The following is a 25,369-nucleotide window of genomic DNA, read 5'->3' on the forward strand; positions in this document are numbered from 1 at the left end:
CGTCGCCGTGGGGAGCGGGCGGCGCGGCGTCCAGCCTGCCTGCACCCGGGTCTCCGCCGAGGGCGGTCCCGGCGGCTCCGCGGCCGTCCCCGCGGCGGGGAGCGCCGTCTCCGCGCAGCCGGGCCCGGCGGCGGAGGGGCTGCGCCCCCCGAGCGCGGCCGGGGCGCGGGGACCGAGCTGCCGCCCCTGTAGAGCGGCTGCTTGGCGGCAGGGGCTGCCGCCCGGGTGCGTGTCCCTGCGGGGCTCCCCCAGGGGTGCGCTTGCCGGCCTCTTAACAGGACCGAAGCTTAGTTTGTAACGCCTTCACAGGCTTTTAATTTTTTTTAATGATTTTTCTATAGTGGCCTTGATGCTCTCGTCTTCTTCCATAGCTTTGCAGCCCGTATAAAGCCTTTGAGATGTTTCAGAATGGGATGTGCTTTGCAGTGTCCACAGTGAAGTTAGTGTACTTCTTCCGTGTGTACGTATTTGAACTTGTTCTGCAGTAGAATCTCCACAGGCTCAAAGTCACTCTTTCAAAGACTGGAAGTGGTATAAAGGTATTATAAGTATGCACCTCCTTCTTCACGATGTGTCGTGGACCTCACTTTCTTGCAGAAAATTGTGTTCCGATGTGGTACTTAACTTGGTCATCTCCATTTGGAGAGCGGCAGCATCGTACTTCAGAGATAACTGCGGTCTGAGTTACAGGTGCGTAGACACCTAGTGGGGAGAAGGGTCAGTCTTCAAATTCCCCGGTTACACTTCAATTCTCATTATTTCAGTGCCTCCCTAAGTACATTAGTCTGCTCTTCTATTGACGAAGCTCATAATTGCAGTGGAAGGGAAGTTCGTGTTGAGCGCTGCTTCCCTAGGGCTTTTTGGAATGAGAGAGATGGCAGTAAGAGGAGATATGGTTATTAAATGTGTTAATATAAAGGCGAAGAAAATCTTTGCTGTCTTGTGGGGGTATGCTGTATCGGTGACATACATGCACCCCTCTGTTTGGGCTGGTAGTAATATGGATTCGCAGAGTTGGAAGTTTTTATTCTCAGTCACCAAAGGAATGCTAGCTGGTGTGGGAGGAAATGCTTGGGTACCAGTGGAGTGGGAGCCAGACATCATTTTTAATAGGGAAAAGGGGGGAGTGGAGGGGAACCTTTCATGTCCCCTTCCTTTTCGACTTAAATTTAGAAGAATCTCTTGCATCTTTCTGTTGAATTTTAAGTTTTATAACTGTTGAAATGCCCAACATAAACCATTCTGCTGAGACACCAGAATTCTGCCTGAACTCGGGAATCTTTCATTAGGATCAAGCTCTTAGACAGTAAATAAGAAACAAATGAGCATTTGATTCTCTTACAATACTTCTTCCTCCTTTTCCATTCCACTGGCCAAATGGAAATCCAGTAATACATCATCTCAAATATAACAATGTTTCTTGCCTAAAGTGTCTGGTGTGGTTTTTTCCCTCTACTTAAGATGGTCTCCGAGCTATTTATTTTAAGGCTGCTAATCAGCTTAAGTCAGTTTGAGTCAAAATGTCTGAGTGTAGAGACCATGTAACTTCGCTTGAGTAAAGGGAATTTGTTTATATGGGATCTTAACAGAGCAGTAGGTAAAGAACTGTCAAGGAAGGCTCTTGAGAGATGTTGTGGCATTACCGGGCTGGTGTGGAGAAGCAGTGTCTGTCCCTGCATTAGGGCTGTCTGCAGGGTTCTTGCAGTCTGGGTCTTCCTCCATCCCCAAACCTGACAGATAGTGAGGATAGAAAAAGGTATAAATCCAAGAAGTTCAGCATGGCTCACCCACAGGAGTGTCTCCAGCTACACAAACCGTAGATCAGTCAGGAGATAGGGTGCTGGGGGCCCTGTACCGAGGGCAGTGCTGAGGAGTGAGTATGAACTGGTACTGCAGCTCTGAGCCCCAGGGAAACTCCGTTTAGGGAGACTTTGCTGTTATAACTGCATTGAGTTGTTCTAACATGCAAGTAAATAGGACCTTTTTTGTCCTATCTGATTCAGGTTTTGAGTTTTTAAAAAATGCTTAAAAACTGTCATAAACCATTTTTATGTTTTTACAACATTTCCAGTTCTGTATTGTCAGACAAAGTGTAAGAGACACAAGTACTTATTTTAAATATCTGGCCATAAAGTTGCTGTGATACATTTGATAATAAAAGATCAGAGGAGTAGGTCAAATCAGTTAAATTATGCAGCGTTTAGAAGACTGACTTCGTTGACTGCCAGAATGCCTGTAGGCAGTAGGAGTGAAATGAGTAGTTGTAGCAGAGCACTTGTTGAACCTTTCTTAAAAAGAAAATAAATATTTCAGAATATTTAATGTAGTCAAAGTGGTAATTTTCTAGCAGGTTTTGCTGTGCATAGTTGGTTTTGATTGGAAACATTTAGAATAGCTCCAACACTTAGATCTAAGGTGTGTAAGTGCATTTTGTTCCCTTGCTATATGAAATGGGAGGAACCCATGCTTTTGAAAAGGCTTCTGTACAATTTAATTGGTAGTTATGCTTTAGATTTTTGTTTCTTTTTTTTCTCTAGTTCTTGTCTATATGCTTTCCTCTAGTAGAAGAGGCAAAATGAAGTATCAGTGAAACTCTCATCACATTAATTGCAAAGTCTGTGATGTTTGGTAGCGTGAGCTAAGCAGCGTAGTTCGGTTTTTCAGAAGTGGCTGCAGAAATTTCTCATTAAAATTTTGATGGGAGCTGCATGCCTAATCCACGTGGATAGATTTGCAAATTATTAAAATAAATACTTGTGTGTAGGCATTTTGAAATGAGAAGTCTAATTTGGGCTCTGATAATTCTTTCCTACAGCAAAAACTGGTTGCAAGGGATGATAAGGAAGTTCTTTGAGAACTTACAAGATTTTCTTCTGTGTTCTGTTACAAGAGATGTTGCGCAATAAGCTCCAGGGAATATCTTTAGACCTGATAGACTGAAGAGGAGCCGCACACATATTTGGCTCAGGGTCATTCACTGGTAAAGGAAGCCCATATACACTCTTATGAACGCTTTTTAGCTTGTCAGTTAGTCATGTTCCAGGGACTTGATGACTGAGACATTAGAGAAAATGGTGTGGAAAAGAGCTCTCAGAGGTTCCCTGTTCCAGCCCTGTCTACTGGTGTCTCTTTACAATGTAAAAGGGAATGTTTCTCAAAAAAGTCAGCTTTCTGTACACTAAGTACATAGTACACAGTCAATATTTTACCTGCTGGTATTACATAGCCCCCTTGGGTCTTTTATTCAGCTGTAGTTTAAGAGTTTCAATGAAACTTTGAGTAGTTAGCCCTTTCTGGTTTCCAGTGTAGCATTTCAAATTATGATTGGGCTTGTCTTTTTAAGTAGATGAAAATGAGTAATGGTTGAAATAATGCTTAGAAAACTTTCACTGTTCTATATGTCTTTAAGCTACTGTTTTCTAAATTGAATTTTTAGTCATATTTTTCCTTTTTACTTTATGGTTGGACAACCTCGAGTCAAATGTTCAGGCCTGTGTTCTCTTGCCTTTAGTGTAATTTAAGCATACACCCTGATACTTTCCTCCTGCTAGTGCTGCTTAGGTGGTCTGGGTGTGCCCGTTTCAGTTGCTGATTGTTTTTCTAGTATAATACCATAAACATATTAAAAAACATGGGGGAGTGGGGAAGCCCCTCTTTTTAAGAAAACAGAAATATGGTACTCATCGAGTAAAAGCACTTTGGACTTTTTGGTTCTCCTGCAGATTATGAAAAGACCCCTCCTTCCAGTGGGTTTTTGGCATTTAGGCTTTGGGCTGGGGATTGTTGCCCATCCTCACCTTCTGCATAAACAACAAGAGATTGAATACCCCAGTGGTGAGAGTCAGTGCTAATTACAGTGAAGTCCTCCTCTGTCCTGGCAGACCTCTTGTGGGGAAGGGTTGTGGCTGTGTGTCTTCAGGCAGGTGACATGTAAAATCTTGCTGCCAGGTTAGATACTGCACTACAGGGATAGGTCCAGGGCTTAGCCCTCTCACTCTGAGAATTCAGTAGCCATAAGCCACAGAGAAGGAAGCATGCCTCGTACTGCAGGGGTACAAATTTGGTTCAAGTAATTAGACATACATCCTTTATAAAAATGCAAGCATTAGCTGGCAGACTGTCTTGTGACGTTGCTTCATTTTATTGTTATTTAGGGCTCTTTTGTGGGACACAACCTCTGCCAGGGTTGCAGAAGGCTTAAATCATACGTGGAATCCCAAGTTTACAGTCATCAAAAGAATTTTAAATGATTTCACCAGTTTTCTCTTCTCTTTCCAGGAAGAGCATGTGTGCAGTGTTCAGTGGCAGAATATTGAAGGTACATGAGCAGTCTGTGGCAAGTACATCTGAAGAAGGTGTGACCAGCTACGAGAATCAGCTGAACTTGAGTATGGAGACCCAGAAGTGCCAGCAAGCCCAGAAAAGGAACTAATTGGAAGAATATTCCTAGACATAGAAGAAGTGGAACACATACTTCTGCAACAATCATTGACTCAGAATAAATACATCAGTACAAACATCAGCAGTGAAATGACAGATCCTGGTGCTTTTTGATTCTCTGGTGGATTTTATTACTTAGACATTGCTATTGACATTTTTATTATCCCATTTAAGACATCTTGAATCTCTCTGTACATAAAATTATAACTGGACAATTGCATTTTGATACTGTTTAATAACACTTTTGAATGTTAAATTGTTTGCCAAGATGAGTGCCGAAGGATATCAGTACAGAGCTTTATATGACTACAAAAAAGAGAGAGAAGAAGACATTGACTTGCACTTAGGAGATATATTAACTGTGAATAAAGGTACCTTACTAGCACTTGGATTCAGTGAAGGGGAAGAAGCAAAGCCTGAGGAAATTGGTTGGTTAAATGGCTTTAATGAAACCACAGGGGAGAGGGGGGATTTCCCAGGAACCTACGTAGAGTACATTGGAAGAAAAAAAATATCTCCCCCAACTCCGAAGCCTCGTCCTCCTCGACCCCTTCCTGTAGCACCAAGTCCTGCCAAAGTTGAAGCAGAGAGTGAGCAACAAGGTCAGTACAGTTCTCAAAAGGCATGTGTCCCCCATGTTTTTCAGATGTTTTTGTTTCATAGACTTGTCTGACTGTACATTTATGTGTATAACACTTACTGGTCAGCTTTTTTAGCACATGGCACATTTCAGTCAATTAAGAATTGTTTCTACTTCATAATACTTAGTTCATGCACTTTGTAATTTCATGTGCTTTGTCTCAGGCACCACAGAGACCAATTACTTACTGTGAGGTACATCTCACAGGTTGTAAAGTATACTTATCATTCACAACTGTAAAGACTTAAATGGAGAATGAGCAGGGTAGCATTTATTTTAGGTTTCCGAGAAGCTGGTGGAAGTGTTTCCCTCTCTGGGTCGTCAGACTCATTGTTGACAAACTTCTTGGTAAATCTGACAGTACAAATTTCAAATAAACAGTATGTTACTATCATAAATCTCTTGTTAACAGCAAAAAATACATACTTTGTCATGGAGTTTTACCTGTGGCATTGAAGGTAAGAGCAGGTATTTAAAAATGAACAATGGAATGATGATAAAGAGAAATTCAGATTTAATGTTTTTTGAGGGTAGGGCATACAGGAGAAAAAGATAGCACTTATATAAACGAAGGAAATACCTTCCTTTATTTAAATATAAGTTGCTTTCTAACCTACATTTGAAATAATGTTGTGCAGAACTCAGAATTTGATCAGAACTCTTCTGTCAATAGAAGAAAGTCTTCTCTTTTTTTAATCGGAAAAAATTTAGGGTAAAAAAGCCCCCTAAACCTCCCTTCCTCCAAGTGATTTGTCTCCTTTACCTACTGACATTCAGATATTTAGGTTTTACATATCAACAAGCCAAGTCCATGTTAGGGTAGATTTTACATTGATCTTTCACTTCTCAGAAGTCTACAATGGCTTATATTGCTTCAACATCTAATACTTCTTAAATACTCAGTGTTTCTAGCTGTGGGAAATACAAGTTGTAGTACGTGATCCTGATTCTCACAGTGTCACCATAGTCCTGAATAGTATCATCACCCTCTGCCTCCATAGGAATGTTTGCAGCATCACTTGCCAAGTTCTGGTACGTTTGTCAGCTTCCATCCCGCTGTGCCTCGTACAGGTTTATATTCAGCTGTGCTGATAATCAATGAAGATAAGAACGGAAATACAGAAAATTGCATGTGGCAACCAAGTGGAAACATGACAGAAGCATTTCTAGGTTGGTGGGGGCTTAATAAAGAGTAAATCTGAACTGGTTTATATAGTAATGTCCTTAAGCACTGAAGAATTGCTTGCAAGTGTATAATGCCTGGGTGTACATTGTTGTTAGAATGAAGGTGTGGGCAGATGGGGGTGCGGTGGCATTTTAGGTTATGCCGTCCCTATTTCTTAAGTCCTTGAACTGTCAGCCTCTAGTCATTGGAGCCTCATGGTTTCTCATTAGATTAATTCTGAAAAGGGGGTATTTGTTTTTGAAAGCAGACAGTATTCCTTCTTTGATCATTCCTTGTATTGGATATTAATATGTGCTGATCAGGTAACATTGATGTTTTTTCTTAACTCACCTGTGGAGATGGCAGTCTCCATCATATGTAACTGCAGAATAAACATGGCTCTTTCGATAGACGCCTCAATGCTGACAGGTCATTTTGAGAGGCAGAGGATGGAAAGACAGTATCATTCTTTACATGTGCATGCTGTGGTGGAGTGACTGGCATCCAAGGCTTTGATGCATTTATTGCTTTAAACTTAAAAGTAGTGCTTTGTAACCTGCTTGGTCTCTGTACTCATGCTTGCTTGATGCTCCTGTTCACAGCTCCACGCTGTGAGCTGGCCACAGCGCTGTGCGGGGAAGTCCTGGTGTTAGTCTTGCAGTTTCCAAGCCTGCCCTGGGACTGCGTTTGTAACAGACATTTATGGGAGTTTTGGCTGCTGGGAATTACTCTGGGAGATTCTGCTGCAGATTCGGGGGGCTCTCTTTAAATGTAGGCTTTTCTGCTTCCTTGGGATGAGACAGTGCCCCAAGTCTTAGTGACTAGTTCTCTCCTAAACTGAAGTTTATTGCCTCTAGACAGAGTACTATTTACATACAATACGTTTATTTTTAATAGCTTGGGACTGTGGGGATCTGAAACAAGAAAATGTGCTAATTTAACTGGGAATCTTAATCTCAAAGTCTGCACACGTGATCCTGCCATGCTCCAAAATGTTTAAGAATCAGCTTGCAATCCAGGCTTGTATTTTTCTGATTTAAAAAAAAAAAAAGCTAAGTTCCCATAACTCCTTTTGAATTAAAGATTTTAAGTTTCATGTAAAAGGCTAGACGCCTTCAGTAACGCCCTAGGATCAAGGATTAGACCCCCCTCAACAGAATTAGGGGAAACACTGAAATTTGAACTCCAAGTAGCTCAAGGGTTAGGTTTAATTACTTTTAAAATAATGTATGTTTACTTAAAATAAATTGGAAAAAGTAATAAGTGGTCTTTTTACAGATCTTTTTACTGTAAAGAACTAAGGCAGAGAGCACTTTAAATCTTAGAAATGAATTTGGGAGATTTTGCACTGAGAGAGTAGTGTATAAAACCAAAATGACGGTGAAATTTTTAAGTGAGCAGAATGATACAAAAATTATACCTATGCAGAAACCAGAGGTGCAGGCGGAAATACAGTTCAGATAAAGAATAATGTAGCAATGCACATTTGACTTTCAGGTGGCTTCACTGCTTTTGTATATAAGATTTGGTGCAGGGAACAGCACAGTTAATATTGTCCAGCAGCCAAAGTAATGGGCAGTGGGCCAAAAGATTCTTCCCAGGATGATACTTCTCTCTACACCCCTAGAGTGTATTTCAAATAAATTAATGCGTAGTATGAAACTTGCTTGACCAAATACAGTCAAGTTTACATTTTCAGTACTTGATGATTTGAAACTGCTGTGGATCAAAATGACAAATTAATGGGGAACTGGAAGCAGACTTCTTAAATGTACCTCAGTTATTTGTAATCCGTATACTTTTTTCATTCTACAAGAGTCAATTCTGTATGTACTCCTGTTGTGTATATGCTGAATAAGAATATCAGAAACTTAATTGGAGATTTTAAAGCATATGTATATAATTATATGAGTTCTTTTAATTTTACCACGTACATAGATTCATTTTTTAAAGAAAGTACTTTCTAATCATTTCAGTACTCTTTAATACCTATTTATTCTGAATGTTTTTTTTCCCCTGGCCTTGTGAAGCTTGATCATTTGCTCACCAATGTCCAGATTGTTTTGTATTAGATCAAATTCGCAATATTTAGGTGCAATGTTGCAAGTATTCACAATGCTGTGGTACTCATACACAAATAATCATAGACATCTGAACAGACTTTGCAGTCAATGAGGCTGGTAACATGAGCAGAGTTGCTCATCAGGCCAATGTCTTATGCAATCACAGTCTTACTTATACATAGGAAGCTCTTTTAATATTTAAAGCCAATCTGAAAACAAATAAAACTGCTGGTGGTCTCAAATTCTATTAAAACATTCATTCATTTATTACAACACTTAGGTCAAATCTTTCCCCAGACTTTTATTTTATCCATGAACTATTGAAATTTCTAGAACCATTGGTCAAGACTAGAACTGGGGCTCCTTGCCTAAAATTTAGGACTGTTGCATTTTGCCTGTCTTCCCCTTACCTTTGTCAGTAAAGAAGTAGATTTAGTCTGAGTTTGTGGGGCTTTTTTTTTTTTTTTTCCTATTGCATCTGAAAAGATATGAAAATAAAGGGGCTACCAGAGCCCCAGGAAGTCTCTAGCACCTTTCAGTTTCAGGCCTGGTGCAGGTCAGAGATATGGCAAGGCAGATTTAATTCCTGTTGCCGGTGTGAGGCTCTCAGTGGCCCAACCTGCCTTTTCCCCAGGTTTCTTCTCCCACCAGGCAAGGGTGACTGGCTGCTGCTGGAGGGATCAAGGCACTTGCAACAGTGGAAACCCGGCATAGGGTCATCTTTATGCCCTCCACTAGACATTTGAAGTTTACATGAAACAGTAAAGATTTTATATGATTTTTTTTTTTCTTGAAATGCTTTCTTTTTTAAGTTGGAGCTATACAGGGCTGGTTCCTCTCACTTAGCCCCGTCTCGCCCAACTCTTTGAAAATGAAAAGCGCATAAGCTGTACTGAGTCCATCTGTGTTTCGTGAACTATGATTCAGCTCATCTGAAACAGCTGCATACATTTAGAGTTGGTTCATGCAGTATTGTTTCTCTACCTGGTTTGTGAAGGCTGATCTTAAGCAGACTTCGGAGCATAAAGCTTTGCTTGATCAACAGAAGTACTTTCAGATTTAACTTGGAATGCTAAATTCCCACTTTAAAATGAAGGTCAGATTGCAGAAGGGCAGACCAGAACTTCATATGAATAATTTGTCTGTTTTGATGTTTTGGAGCTTCTTGTGACTTCCTGTGTAACTTAAAAGGGTTGTGCATGTTGACACTTCATACCATTTCAGCTGGTTTAGAGCCTAAAAATAATCTAAAGCTCTTCCTTCTTGCAATGAAACTATAACATAGATTTCTTTTAAAAAACAAAACCACCCTTCTTTATGCTTTTCTCCTAGAACAGATACAGATCAGCAAATTAGACAAAGATAATGACACGGAACATTTGGAAACTCTTTCCTTTCAGAGATGAGGTTATGCAATGTGTGACAAAGATCCAAACTGACAGAGAGCATAAAACTATTTGCATGCTTGAACTGAATATGCTGTAGGATTTGTTTCTTTCATTTTGCTATAAAGCCAGTAGAGTGATTGCGTTCTGGAAATTATTTACATTTGTAAATTAGGGGACATGAGAGTGAGTGGAATGCAGCGAGCCTGGAGCCTCCATTGGGAACAAAGCAGTCATCATCTCTCCTGATTTAAGCAAATGGAAAAAGGAAATTATGGGGTGAAGTGATGAGTCACTATCTCATTTGGTAAATGTATTTGCCATTCAAGCTAGAGCTCTTATTCATTCTAAAAAGCCCAATTTGAGCATAAGCCTGCTGCAGTCATCAGAACTGCCCTGCAGTCATGAACTTCAGAAATCGGTTGCTTTTGACTTGCAGTGAGCAACAGGGCAGGTTCCTGCCAGAGAGCCTCGCCAGCTACTTGTGGTCACGTTTCTTGGTGTACAAGGCAAATTTCTAGCTGCCAGATGAGCACGTGCATCTGAAAAAAAAGGTTTTGCCTCCTGCTTTATTGCTAATGAAAACAAAGATTTTGCAAGCTGCATTAAAGTGAGGCAGAGCATTTTTTTCACAGTGATAATATCAGGATGATAGTAAGCACCACAGAGAGCACAGGGATACGCTTGCAAGTACTAGTACAAATTCCGTGTTAAAGGCAGACCTGGGCAAGTTCATGGTTGATGTGTGGCCCCACCTGCTGGTAGAGGAGGGAGGAAGGAGCTTCAAAACCAGCGTCTTCCATGTTATGTTTTAATCGTCACAGAAGAGTAACAGAGCGTGCTTTTGAGAATAATATTTTAATTGCACAATTGATATTTCTGGGAAAAATATATTACTTGGGGCTCAGAGAACCCCCTTTTGATCCTCAGAGATGACCTCAGACCTGAAAAGGCTTGTGTGGCTGAGATGCATCTTTTTTCCCCAGCTGTATCAATTAGTCTAAAAAAATACTGCCTTTTGTTGCACATTTTGCTTTAAGAAACTAAAAGAATAAGACCCTCCTGTTTTGATGCTATAAGAAATATTTGTCTGGTTTGTATCACACTTATTTTAATACACCTTTCTATAGTTAAAACAGTGGCATTACGTTGAGTGACTTTGCTTACCTTTCTTTAGCCTTCTGTAATACTGATTCAGTCTGTTAATACCTCCTGCTGACATCAGTGCTCCTGGGGCAGATTTAAAACAAGGCAAAGGTGAAGTAGCCTGCTCCTCTCCCTTGCAATCATCTTGATGTGTTCCTATAGCTGTGATCCAGGAGCATCTGAAAAAAATACTGGTTAGCAAATAGTTCTTACTTAGACTTGCATATGATAACATCAGTTTGTGAGTTTCAGCAACACATGGTGCTACGTATTTGCCAAGAATGGATCATTCTGCACCCCAAGCAAATAACCATGCCCACTTAAATAGTTGTGTGATGCCATATATGAATCCAGATTTTCTTGTGTGAAAGAACACAGGTGGTGTAACTGCAGCTGGCTGTGCACTCTTTCACATCTGCGTGTTGCTCCAGAGCTGCTTTCCATGATGAACATCCATGAAATCAATCTGAAGGCTAGAATACAAAGGACTGCTTTATTTTCATAGCTAAGAATGACAAGGGGAATTACAGGATTTTAAAGAAATATTTATTTTAACTGGAGAAGGATTTTAAGTCCTGAGAGTACTTTGGTGAGAATCTAGGTACTTAAGAGAACTTGAAGAGAATTTTTGGCTTTTTAAAAAAACAAAAAGTAATAACTTTTGTTAATACTTGCTCACTTCCGTTCATGCTTTCAGCAAAATACATGTCTAAAATACAGTCCTATTTTGTGGTTTCATTAATAGAATAATTTTTTTTTCCTTTTTATTGTGTATTACATTCTTTGCACGTTGTTATAGAAATGCCTGCATACTTGGACATTGCCTGAAGTCTTCTGGCAAAGTGTTAGCAGGTGTAACTTTTTGTGCTAACTCTAGTGCTTTTTTTTCAGTATTTTATGAATACTGTATGTAGCAGTCAAAGAATAGCACCCAAACACTATTCTTTATTTTCATATATTGATCTGCTTTATAAAACAGTTTGCATATAAGACAACATTTAAAAATAAATTTAACCTGACAGCTTTTCAGGTAATAAGGATCTATAACCAAAATCCTCAGGACAGAGTTTCAAAAACACGCTGCTGCCCTGAGCTAGGGAAAGATCTAATTGCACGTGGTTTCTACACTTTAAAAATACCTTTTAAGACTATCTTCTACTTCAAAACTACTATGTAAACTATGGCATGAATGATGAAGAAGGTCTCTAACAGTTCAGTTAGCTGTCAGACAATTTGCTTGTATAATCCACTGGATCTGTTCATATATGTTTGGCAGGCATCATTTGCTATGTTAGAACATTTCCCAGAGGTTAATGTCTGAGATAGGTTCTTCACTAGAGATTGTGAACGTCAAGGGCAAGAAGTGAGATCTACCCTTGGCAGGTCTGAACGTGCCAGTTTCCATCTGTGCTGGCAGATCACTTGGTGGTGCCCGGGATGGGAAGATGCTCCTGCAGAAGGCAGACCTGCTGCAGGAAGAGCAGTTACTTCTGGTCCACTCAGCTTTCAGAACCTCTTGAGCAGCTATTGTATTTTTCAGTAAATAGGCAAGGCGTAGATGAGGCTGATTTTTCTCTGTTGTTTTTTTCGCTTTTTTTTTTCTTTTTTTAACAAAACTCAGTTTCTGTATGTTGGAAAACCAGACAAAGTTAACTCTGCTTTCCTTTAAAGTTTTGATGCTTCCTTCTAAAAAACATGCACAGTTAAAAATGTAAAGATACTGGCCAAAAGTCAAACTATTCCACTTAAACACATCAGATTGGTGTAATTCAAGGGGTCTCTTCCTTGCTTTTTCTCCCCTGTGGGATCAGATTTGTTGGATGCGATGTGTCCAAGCACTTCTGTGCTGTAGCATCCTGCTCACCAGCTGGGAAGGAAGGGAGAGTAGCGCAACCTGAGATCTGTAGTCAGAGGTGGGAACGCACCTCCCAGGAGGCATGGCTGCACCAGTTCTCTATGTCTTGTTTACAGATACAGCAGTGGAAAGTATTTGTCGGGGTTAGGAGAGAAAACTTTAGGGCTGTCACTGATTTCTTCCTAGATGTCCTTATCCCACTTGGACAAGATTGGTAGGTAGCAGATAAGCATGGAGGATTATTCTTGGCAAAGGAACTTTTAAGTAGCATCAGGCACTGCAGACCCGTGTTTCAAAGCATATTACAGCATCTCTGGCAGTCTGTCTCAAAGGGAAGGCTTTTAGTTTGTGAGGTTACCTTTTAATTTCCAAGCCTTCTTCCTAAGCTGTTTTTGGCTGGAGGTAGACCAAAGTGCTTAAATTAAGGAATTAATGAAAGAAACCACTAATTATGTGCAGTGGTAGATAAGGCTGCACAGCTGTGTCTGATTTTGTTACCTTTCTATCCAGGAGCATTCCAGAAGTAAGTAGTTAAGGGCAAAGATTTGCAGTCCTTTTCCTACTTGCATATGGTGTTCAACCCTGTGACCACACATTCCAGTCCTCTATTGCTAATTTGCAATTTTTCATGTGCCACAGCACACTTGGTTGGAGACGTGAAAATGTCTGTTGTGCTCATGAACTTATGCTTGAATTGTCTCCTCACTGAGACACAGCTGCATAGCACAGGTGAGGTGTGACAGGGGCCATGGCAAAGCCCTCCGTCATTTCCCACTTTCCTCCTAGTGGACTGGTGCATGCTTGAGGGGGCATCTGCCTTGCTGTGGTCTGCAAAGGGCAGTGAGGCTCCAGGGCACCCTGAGGTGTAGCGAGGTGTGATCTGCTCCCATGGTCTTCCCATCTCCACTGATGCATGGGTCTTCTGCAAGTGGTTGATGCTCTTTGAGAGCTCCTCCAGGATGCTCTTGGCTGACCAGGCTTTGTGCCTCTTTACTGTAACAGAGTCTTTCATTCTTCATTTGATATATATTGCACTGTTTGCAATATAGCCATTCCCTTGAGAGAAATGTCAGAAAATGTCATCCCTCGACATTTTGAAGTAAGTTATTTTGGGTACTTCAGAGTCGAATCTGTACAGATGTTTGAGTATAATTTAGAATATATTCTTGCCAGTCCAAATCTACTACATTGTTCTGAAGCCAGAATAGCATAGCTAGTTGTTAGGCTACATAAGCAATTTTCTTATAGAGAGAAAGATTTAGGGAGGTGTTTTGTTCCAGTGCAAGCCAGTTCTGAGAATAAAGGGGTTTTAGTGGTCCTCACAATCTGGCCTGCTCAATAGAGAAAGTGTTAAGGAACGCATATTCAAAACAGCAAGTAGCAAAAACTTCACCTCAAATATCTGGAAGTAAAGGACCTCTGTTCCCTCAGTGAGGGGTCCTTAAGGGCACAGAGGGATGAATGTTTTGAATTCTCTTTGCTCTGCTGTATCTATAATTTACTACCATTGGTTGAAAGATCAGTGTGCATTCCCCACTGCTTTCATGTTTTTTAACTTCCTCTTGAGTCAAACTTAGTGCTGACAACTCCAAAACCCTTCTTGTAGTCTGTGTAAGCCACAGCCCCCTACATGAAATGAGAGATTTTCACAATCCCATTTTTATCAGGACACTTTTTGGGGGTTATATTAAATCCCTGGTTTAACAGAGCAACTAGCATGAAGTCTTGCTTCTTTTGAGCTGCCTTCTGGCTTTTGGGAGAATTCTGACTGTCTGCTAGAGCAACATTTGGTGCTCATCTGTTTTGTGTAACACTAATAGCTGCTTTGGACTACTCTTATAGTGATAGTTAAAAGTCTCTTATGTCTTCAACATTAAAACTTGCTGAAAAGGATAGTGGGCTGTGGGTGCCTTCCCCAGTGATTTAAGGTGCAGTTGCATGTACAGTTTAGCAAAAAAGGGGAAGACAGTTACTAACTGTTATGCTTTTTCTCCAGATGTTTCCTCTAAGACAAGTATCTAGGGGTTTATTATGACACAGTAAGAACACACCAATAAGATGAGAATGGTTGGGTTTGGGGTTTTTTTTTGTTTGTTTTGCATTATCTGTTTGATCTAAATAGCCAGTCAATCAAATACTATGGTAAATCGTCTGGTAGTTTAGACAGAACATGCCCATGCTTGCTAATATGAGCTGCTCTCTTCCAAAAAGAGTATTAAAATGCTTTATTCAAAATCCCTTTGGATACAAACTAAAAATAAGATTATTTTAAAGTACTAATGTTCTTCAAAATATTATACATGGTTGGGGTTTTTTTGTTTACTTAAAAGACTTGTTCATACAAGAAGCAGAAGGCTTCTACTCTACTTTCCCTTAAATTGGTGGCAAAACCCATTTTGACTTCCGAAGGAACAGGATCAGACCTATAGTCAAGGTTTAGAAGCACTGGGACAAATTCCACCGTTCTTACTCTCACTTCTCTCAGGAAAAATTCCCATTGCCTTTAGGGTTTAGAGCACAAATGCTAGCTCTGTTCTGAAGAAATTCCAGTATACCAGATTGCATGTAATACGAATGTGCATGAAATACTACGCAATAAACACTAATGTAAATAACAGTGTCTGACTGTCCTTTCACGGATTTTGAAGACACGGAAAGGAAACGCTGCTATGATCATGTCTTCTGAGGTCCTGGGCTAATGCAGGGCATGGAATTTCACTCGGTAATTCTTGTATCAAGCTCATAACTTCTAGATAGATTTAAAACATGTTCCTAATTAGCCCAAACTCCTCCTTTTAGTACATACTTAATGTGGATGACTTAACTTTTTAGCCATTTGTATGTCCATTATATAGTAAGAATTGCAAATTTAGTAATAGAAATGTCTTCATTTGGGGGATGCAGACACATTTAATTGTATATGGTGAAGACAGTACAGAGATTATTTTCACCAAGTTATCTTCTTCCATTGTATTCAGTCCTCTTCACTAATGCATATGAAAAATTTACTCCATGCTGCTAGATACTTTGGTAAGGCTGCTTTTTTTCTTAGGGCTGCCTGTTTGGGCAATTAGCGTGATGGTAATGAGGGTTTCTTATAATTGAGGAAATGATACAGTGACAGTTTTAATTGTATATTCTGTTATTGTTACAAATTACTACATTTACGATAAATCCAGAGTTTTATTACCTTGATGCATGTGCATATAAACAGTGAATTGTTATAGTAGGAGAACATTGTTAAGATTGCAAAACTATGCATTTGAAACTTGTGTTTGTACATGTAATTATACCTTCTTGTAGTGTATGCCATCTGATACATTTTTTAATTACATAGTTGCTTGACCCCTTTTCCCACTTATTCTTGCTGTGCTCATTGTCAAGGTCTTCACTGAATGAAAATTGCTTCATTCTGGTGGGTTAGTTTGTGGTCTTAAGCCACCTTTTCTTCACAGCCTTCAGGCTCCTCTCTGGAAACAGGTTTCTTCATTACCTCTTCTGCTTTTTCCAGTGATGGGGCTGATAACAGTTTCATAGAGCTTCATATTCACAAATATTGTCATCTTCAGGACACTGCTGTGAGCAAAAGTGGTATCATGATTCCTGTGAGGAATGAGGTGCACCAAAAAGACAATTAAAAATATAATTACTGTTTTAAGATAGTTTAAGGTTAATGTCTTTGTAATAGGGAGATCATGTGGAAAAACACTTCAAAAAGCTGAATCTGGGGACAGAACTCTGAACTTAAAGAACTCTTAACTCTAACACTTAAATGTTCATTGAGATAACTAAAACCAGGAACGGGAACTGCATTGGGTTTGATAGTGTAAGGCTTTATTTGTCACTAGGAGCGAGTACCATCTGCTCACTCCTTGGCTGGCTTCAGTTACTGAGTACTGGGTGTCCAAGATGATTCCTTGCAGAACAAATCTTCCTGGCATACCTCTGCTTGCATCATCAAGCTTCACCAGCTGGAATCCAAATATAAGCATCAAAACCAAAAGCATTATTAGAATGTGAGTGCACTGATTCAACAGATGTGGTGACATAATTTAGTGTTATCTCACTTGTTTCCTGATTCTGAGAATTCAGAATTTCAAGTTCTCAATACTTCCTTGTGCATGTAAAGCATGTCTTGCAGTAAAAATACACATTTCAGGGGCATGCCTGTTTTATGTACCTTTTGCTTTACATTTTTATAGTGCATCTCTAGTAGTTGTGGGTTTTTTTCACTGTATAGTAGTTGTGATTCACAATGCAGGTATTTTTGCATATGATGACATTATATAGTAAAATACAGTCCTTGAAACCTGATTTTAGTTTTCTAATACCAATCAGTAACTTGTTTACTTGAAAGAAGCTTTTGCTACCATCTTTATTCTGCCATTGCTGTAAACGGCAACCTTATTAATCAAGAGGTGTGGCAGTGCAACTTCATCCTAGAGTGACAAAGTTTTTTCCTGGATTACTCTGTTGCTAGCATCATACACTAGATTTCTCTTTTGGGAAATACTGGTTTAGAAAGTGGAAATCAAGGCGGCTTCAGTGTGGATGATGGATGCGTAATGGGGGAGGTATGAAAAATACTCTTGACACCTGGAATGGCTATTCATTAACTTTCCAGACACACTAGAAACATGGGAAGAGTGTTCCGCCGTGGAGGAATCTGTGTTGTCTTGCACCAGACTGCTACACCAAGTTGGAGAAGTTGAAGGATATGCTTACTGCATATGAAGTTGTTTGCACAACCTTTGTGTTTTTACATTTTTTATATTTCGTGTCTTGTAGGTACTGATACGGAAATTGCAGGGTCATTGAGTTTGTATGTACAAACAAGACACAGGACTCTGAAGAACCGTGGCATTTGATCTTTGAAAACCAAGAGTGTGTGAATGAATGCATGCTCCTATGAAAACCCCCAATTGCAAAAATCATTTGTAGTGGGCTAGAGAGGCATTTGACAGATTACGTGCAAGTACATACATGTGTGTTTCATTATTTGATTGCCTTAGGAGACTGGTGTTTAAGTTGGCAGATCTACTTATTAAAAGCAAAGTTCTTTGGCTGGCAGGATTACAGAATGCCAGAAGGAGAAAGAGACCAAATGCTGAGAGAGAAAGAGAGAGAGAACATGTAATGTGCAGAAAGCATGGGGAAGCTTATAAAGCCAGCAGGAAAAAGTAGACTTTAATGTGGTTCCAATTTGTTCTATTGGGCTGAAGTTGATAGCCATGCAGAAATAAAAGCATAAAATTCTCTCATTTCAATATGAATTTATGTTTTGGAAAATATGTTTTGTCATGTTAAGTATGATTTGGTCACCTGTTTGCAGCCTGTCAGAAGTCTTTAATCTGTGCTTATTTTCCTGACATAACTGGACGCTCTAATATGCTCTGAAACATTGTTCTTAGTCTTGATTAGCTTGATGCAAGACTACAGTATTGATTCCCAGTATATGTTAAATTTCTGCATGTAATTTGGTGATATGTAATTTGTAGCTATTTTGGGGGGAAAAAAACAAAACAAAAACCAACCCAGTCTTTTTACATAGTAGTTTAGAACTAAACTGTCCTGCAAGGTTTTGGAAGCAGCAGCCAAACAAGTTGAGTATATGTGTCTACAGAAGTCTACACCTGTGGCCTCGCACTTTCTTGCTTGAGTTGGGTCCCTTTGCAACCTCAGGTAGCACAGATTAAAATATTCACTTGGTCCTTTGCATTATTTATTCCTAGCTGAATGCTATCAGAATAATGAGCTGCCTTGCTCTGTCTCCTAAGACTCCTCAGTTTGAGAGCAAGGTTTGAAATGTGGGAAGCTGACTGGTGGAAAGCTGAATGATGTAGTAAAACACAAGAAAAAGAGGAGCAGAAGGGCTGGCTCCCCTGAGAGATCAAGAAATATGCTATTAAAAAAAAACAAACAACCAAACCAAAAAAGCGTTTCCCTTAAAACAAGACCTAGATTTAGATGATTGCTCATACTGATCTCTCTAAAAGAGGCTATTAGTGGCACTTTTACCATGAAATATTAGAACCCTTTGGGAAGTGGCAGGCTCCTGTTCAGCAATTCTGAGTCTTGCAGGAATTAGGTACCTGGTGGTAGGTAGCAGAGCTTAGGTGAGTTACACCAGCTGTCTGCTCCATCTTTGAGGAGCTTTATCTTGTAAAAGCCTCAGTAAAGTTCTCTGAAGATGCCACAGCTGAGCTAATTAGCATACAAGTTTTTCCAGCTTCATGCACAAGGTTGGAGGGGTAAAATTAGGGGGAGAGATAGGTAGAAAGATGCTTATTCTGATGTAGCAGGCAGTTCATGTGAACTGTGCTTAAAAACAGGGAGTCATAAGCCTGTTAGAAAAATCAGGTCAGTTTAAAATTAATGCATTCCTCTTCCTTCTGTTCTCGACAGGGAACTGGTTTTTTGGAAGGATTCCCCATCTGGGAGTCAAGTGAGACATCCTTTCCCTTCTTGGCATGGCCCACATTTAAATAAATAAATAAATTCATTTAAAAAGGTAAAATGAAACAAGAAGGAGGTGTTCCCTTCTGGTAGGGTCAAATAAAGGTAAGTCTGGTTCTTTCTTTTGGCAAGATGACCCAGGGATTCCTCTGGAGCACAATAACAAAAACAGACATGTAAGACTTCCTGTATTTTCTTTTTTTTCTCTTCCCCCACACCCCCAGTAGGATAGCAGGAAAACAACCAGGATATACCTGGCCTTTTGACAGAATAGCAGCCGATTTCCAGTCCTTGCTGGCCAGTGTGGAAGGCGTACTCCTTCTAACCAGCAGCCTTTCAGTCTCACAAACCTCCACCCATTTCTTAGTGAGTCATAGCTGGAAGACATTTTCACGTTTGATCACATCTTGTGCAAGTCAGGGATGTATTTTTACTCCTTTATTGCATCCTATAATCAACATTCTGAAACAACTGAGTGATTGTAGCTTTAAGCTCTGTTCGTACATATGTGGAAATAGAGATAGATGTATAGATAGATAGTGTCATTATATTTTTCAGATATGGGGGGGGTTAGAAGACGAAGTAACTTTCTTGGCAGGAGCAGCATGGTGGAAAAACTGTTTTGCGTTTTTTGTGTGTGTGACCTGTAGAAGCTCTGTACACTTGCAGCACTTAGATATTCAACAGATTAGTATTTCTTGGCATGCTCATACACTCAGTACTGCCCTAAGTTCAGAGGCAGTCAAATTGAGCATTGATCCTGCTTCCCGTGACTTTTCTACAGGGAAGTCGGAGAACATCCACAGTACGTTCACCTGTGCTGGAGTAGGCAAGCGTAAGGCAGCTGGCCGGTGGCAGAGGCAAGGAAGGGAAGTAGCAGGTCAGAGTGCTCACCTCTTGAGTCTTTGTAGAGGACATAAAAAGAACTTCTGGCTCCCCAGCTTCTTCCCTGGAAGAGCAGCTTTCATTTGATCCACCTTGAGTTAAAAATCATAGGGAACATGTTGTCAGTTCATAACCAGATGCATATGTTTTTTTAGTTTGCACAGCCCCTCTGCAGTCTGGGCTTTCCAAGACCATTTACAAAATATTTTTTGCAGTTATTTCAGCCTCCTCTGGTCAGTCTTACTTCTTCACCACGCACTGCTTATTTTCAAGAGGGACACATTTTTCTTTGTTTTAGAGCCCAAGAAACTCTTTAATACTGTCGGTATTAGACCTAAAACTGGAGGTTGCAAAAGAATTTCTCCGAGGTGAAGTGCTTAGAATTATGCTTGGGTTTTCTTAAAGGGAGGCTTTGCCTCTTGCTTTTAGTCTCTTTGCAAATGAATACTCCCAATGCAGACTGAAGTCCTGTTCCGTACCTCCTTACCCTGACTTCAGTTAATCTTTGGCTTGCAGGCGATGATGTAAAAACATAGCCAGGTTTTCATGCTAGCTTTTCATTAGCACCATCTTTGTTGTTATTTTCAATTCTTTTTTTACACTTCCTATGAACAGATTTTGCACTACATGAATTTCTGCAACGCGGTGTGCTAGACAGTACACAAATGAAGGTCTTTGTCCGGTTGCAGTGAGACAGCCAGTTGAGACCCTGACTGCTTTCTAAAGGTCCATGAAATTCATTCACCACTTTAACTGCTAAGGTCTAAATTAAAGTTACGTCAGCAGTGGAGTGTGAACAAACAGTGGTTTATGGAATCGAGGTCTTTAAGTTCATGCATTAAGTATATGTACTCATATTCCATGGCGTCCTTTTTGTATAGCATCTTGATAGTGTGAAATACATTGGAATGAGAAATCAATACTGACATTGCTATGCAGAGAAATCTTGACAGGTGTATGGCATGTGTCAAAAAATCTTACTACCTACAGAGAGTTTTCATCTTCATCTGAAATTAAAGATGATGGTGGGATTAACTCTCTGTAGATCCAGTGCAGGAATTTCCTAACAATGTTGTTGTTTCTGTATCTATGCCAGATCAGCCCATGGTTTAATGGCTGTATGGCTTAACCCAGTTTTACTTTCTTATAAGATTGCCTTTCAGCATTGCTGTATTTCTGTTGCTACAGCTAGAGCCCTAAGCATTTTCTTCTTTTGCTTTTTTTTTAAGAGGAGGAAAAAGGTTTGATTTGAAATACATGAGTTTCCAGAATAGAAAAGTCCTTCTGATGCTGGATTGCTGTTACCGTTGTTTGCATTTTTTTTTTCTGTGTGACTGCTATACACTCATTATTTTTAACTTTCTGTGTACTTATAAATGTTTCCCATAATTCCCAAAAGATGAAGGCACTGTTTGGGCTTTTATCTGTTAGCAGCTTCTGCCAGTACATTTATGTAAATCTTCCAGATCTAAACAACTTGACTTCTCAAGCACAGCAAGACACACTATCTTTTTCTTGCAGTATTGAAGAGCTTATTCTTTTCCTCTAGATTGCTTGCCTGTGGATAGTTTGAGGGGGGGTTCTATTAGCTTCTCCACAGCAAAAAGGTAGCAAAACAAAGTATTCTTTCAGAGCAAAATAACGTGCTGTCCTGAATTTTTATGTATTATGATTACTGAATAAAAAGAGAATGTTTTAAAATACGCTTCTCAAGCAGAGTTGTTATCACAAACCAGTGATGGCCTTGCATAAGAAACAGCGTCATGGTATTAAAAAACCCGAAAACAACAGTAAGGAACTGGGATCCTTTACAGGTGGGACAGGTCTTTCTGGAGAGAGTTCCAGCATCCCCTGTATCTCACAATGAATGTCCATCCAGCAGTCCTACCTCAGCTACAAAGAGCAGATGCTGCTGGAGCACCATTACTAACCATCACCATGGTTATGTGGAAGGGGAATTGAGGTTAGTAATCTTGATAGGTTAGTGCCAAACTACTCAGAAGAAAATACATTTCACTGCTTTTTAGGTAAAAACAGTTCTAGCATGGGAACTCACTCTGTCTGTGAAGTTCTATCTGATGGAGGTCATTGAAATCATTTCACCATGACTCTCCACTGGCTGGCCGGAACGAAAATTTTCAAGTGCCCTTTGAGATGGACCTCAGCATTCCTTCCCTTGAAAGATAGGCAGCTGTCTCTCTCTTATGTGATGAAGGTTTCCAGGAACAACTGAGTACGTACTTCCTTCCCCACTTGCTAGGAAGAACTGGAGAACAAGTTGTGAAGCAAAGTACTCTTGCATAGAAAGCCAAGTTGAGATGAGATGATAGAAAACTCAGGTTTGAAGAAGAAAATAAACAGGAGAATATGAACCTACTGGACAGCCATGTGTCCTTGTACAATCTGGATAATGCTCCAGGTAATAAATACAACTCCAACTGGGTTCTGTCCCTTGAGGGCACTAGGCTTTGTGTGCTGGAACAGGCAGAGTAATTTCATGGGAAAAATGCTACATCATTATGTGGAAAGAGACGAAACAAAGAACTGAAATTGCACATGCAGCATTAGTTCTTTGTTGTCTTAAGTTTTGAGTGCTTGACCTTGTGGTCTTGATGCTCTTTTAATGTAGGTTTTTTTATGTGTCTGTGTAGTATAGCAAGCATCAGACAGAGGGAGCTTTGTGGCTGATTCTTTGTAGAGTGACTGTAGTAAAATACCATGTAAATCTATTAACTTACATATAGTCTCTTTAAAATATATTATGCTTTCATTAGAGGTTCACTGTTCCTTTCTTTAAAAGAAAGGCTAGAGTGCAGAAGTTAATGGAATATCGTGGCTTTAATATCCTTGGGAAAGATGAGGTAGAGTTTGTGGGAAGGCAGCTGGCATCAATTCTGAGAGATCGCTTAGTTAATCGTAAGACCAGTAAGGGGGGTTTTGTTTGCAGAGAACTATTGCAAGTTTGTTCCGATTCTGATAAGAGGTTCTAGGTACTCCTACTGCAATCTGGATTTCTAATGACAACAATAACCCTGAAGGTTGCACTGGGAACCTGCTTAAGGAGGTCACAAGATTCAGGTGCCAGTGGAATGTGCTGTTTGTCCTCACACCTGCGCTATCCACACTACACTTGAATATTCAGTGTCATGTATTTTCCTTGTTGATATCATGTATGGTTTCATGTCAAATCACTGCCAGAAGCTGGAATGGTAAGTTTTCCATTGCCAGTTAATACCTCTGAGAAGAACTGGGCAAAATTACTCAAATTCTTGCAGAGCTCAGCTCTTTTCCAGCCCTGGAGCAGCGATCTTGAGGACCAGCAGTCTTGAAGGAGAAGGAGCGAATATAACAAGCCTCACTTGACGGAAAAGGCAACGTTTTGCACTTCACTGGGTCCAGCTTTGTAGCTGACCCTGTCCTGTCCCTCCCTTACTGTCACCTTTGTTGTCATCTCCTTGCTTGTGGGGATGCAGTAACTTGGTACCCATACCACATTTTACCTCTCATCTTCTCATATCTCTCTGACTGAAAACTGCTGGCAGGAAACCTGCAGACATGAACAAGCCACGAAAAATAGGTGTTGGCTTATTAAAATATTTTCTTTCTCTGTCGTCAGAATCACATTCTGAGGACTGTGCTGGCTCGTTCTGTTTAAGAGACATTAACCTGCTCTTCCCATTTAAAGTGATGCTCTTAGGGACTGCGAGAACACTGCTACCTACTGTGCTCCTGCACGTCACTCAGGGCTTGGAGTGATCTCTGAGAATGAGGGGTAGGAAGGAATTACGCACCAGTCTGCCACCCCTGAGAAAAGCGTGGGAAGTCTGTAGCCATGCCCCATGGTCCAGACCGCAGGAAGGAGGTGAGGCGCACCTTTCCTGGAGACTGGCAGTAATGAAGCCCCGGTGCCAGCCTGCTTGCGGTTCAGCTCCAGCAGTGTCTGTCCTGCACCCCCTTTGTGCTCCTCAGCTTACTGAGTGCCCTCCTCTACTTAAAAGCAGAAAGGCATCTTTTACTGTATTCTTGCTTATTTCTTATTTTACTGTTTCTGCTTATCTCACAGCTCTTTGAAAGAACAGTTGAATAAGCAGGTGTTTTCCGATCTCTTCCTTGGGTTTTTGGGGTGGGTTCTTTTGCAAAACAGTTCATGCATTATGATGGCATTACAGTGCAATGTAGTACATGCCAGAATATTGCACTTAGGTAATATTTTTTTCATAGGCCTTGCAATTTTTCCTCAGAACAGGGTGCTTGTTTCTCTAATTATGTTAATACTAATTGTAAATAGTTGCAGCCACTTCAAATCCTAAATCAGTTCTAGTTTGAAAAGGAATATTGCAAAAGCTCACCCATAGAGGGAAGCAGAATACTGTCTTTACAACAGTCTTAACTACAGGCTGCTTCTTAAAAATTATCTGTGCTTCAGTTGAAGCCAACAAAGAACATCTGTTGTCTTATTTATAGCTCCTATTTCTAAGAAGTATATTCTGTAGCAGATGAGAAAAGTGCCTGACAGCTCATAATTCATAAAGTTACTGAGGTTTAATCTGATAGAATATTATGTACAGAATTCCTTCCCAGTACAGATGGTATGACTTCCCTTTCAACAGATGATAGAAATAGAGCTTTATGAAACATTAAATTAATAGGTGTGAAACATGATTAGCACCCACTATTAAAAGTATTAAACTATTACAAAGGAATATAGTACTCTACACTATGTTGCGTGGTGGTTTTATTTTTCTGCTTATTTGTGCAGGTAAACTTTCCTCAAGCCAGACACCATGTTCTTTTTTGTTTGTTTGTTTGTTTCTCTCTGCACTTTCATTTTGTTTTGTCTTAGAGGAATTCTTTGTTGATTAATGCAGCAGCTCTGTGACAAGCATTCATTTTTGTGTCAGAAGAGAGTAAAGAGACCCCGCATTTTTTTCAGGAGAATTGGTACATTATATATTATGAGTTTCTATATCAAATAAAAGCTTTGTTCTGTCTAGTTCTACCATCTATTGTTTATAGATTATTTTCTTGCACTAATCTGTATTTGCCTGGGCTTTTTCCCCTCTGTTCCCATAGCTGCCCCTTATTCTCCTTAGCCCTGAGAGTGCAGCTGGTGCAAATTTATAAATGGGGATGAAGAGAGGAATTAGTTCTCCCAGCCCCCCAAACTTCCTGCATAATGGCCGTGCACATGATATTTTATCAATAAGATCATTGTTTGCATATATGTACTGATAACCCTGGAAAATGTCTAGGCAAAGTATTTGACTTGTCTCAGTTACAGCATTGATATATACAGGTGACTGTGTCTTTTTCCACATATTATGTGTAGCCAGG

The 25,369-nt window shown here is 40.1% G+C and overlaps 1 protein-coding gene across 1 annotated transcript in view; it reads left to right on the forward strand.

The window, feature by feature from the left end:
• Nucleotides 1-360: 360 nt before the first annotated feature.
• The window catches only part of PIK3R1 (phosphoinositide-3-kinase regulatory subunit 1), a 56,730-nt gene continuing 31,721 nt past the window's right edge, over nt 361-25,369 (forward strand). Inside the window, exons 1-2 of the mRNA XM_009492560.2 lie at nt 361-690; nt 4,279-5,042. Of these exons, the coding sequence (XP_009490835.1) occupies nt 4,709-5,042 (334 nt within the window). The 5' untranslated portion in view covers nt 361-690; nt 4,279-4,708. The remainder of the gene's footprint in view (nt 691-4,278; nt 5,043-25,369) is intronic.

This window comes from Pelecanus crispus, chromosome Z (assembly GCF_030463565.1).
Source record: "Pelecanus crispus isolate bPelCri1 chromosome Z, bPelCri1.pri, whole genome shotgun sequence".
Lineage (NCBI taxonomy): Eukaryota > Metazoa > Chordata > Aves > Pelecaniformes > Pelecanidae > Pelecanus > Pelecanus crispus.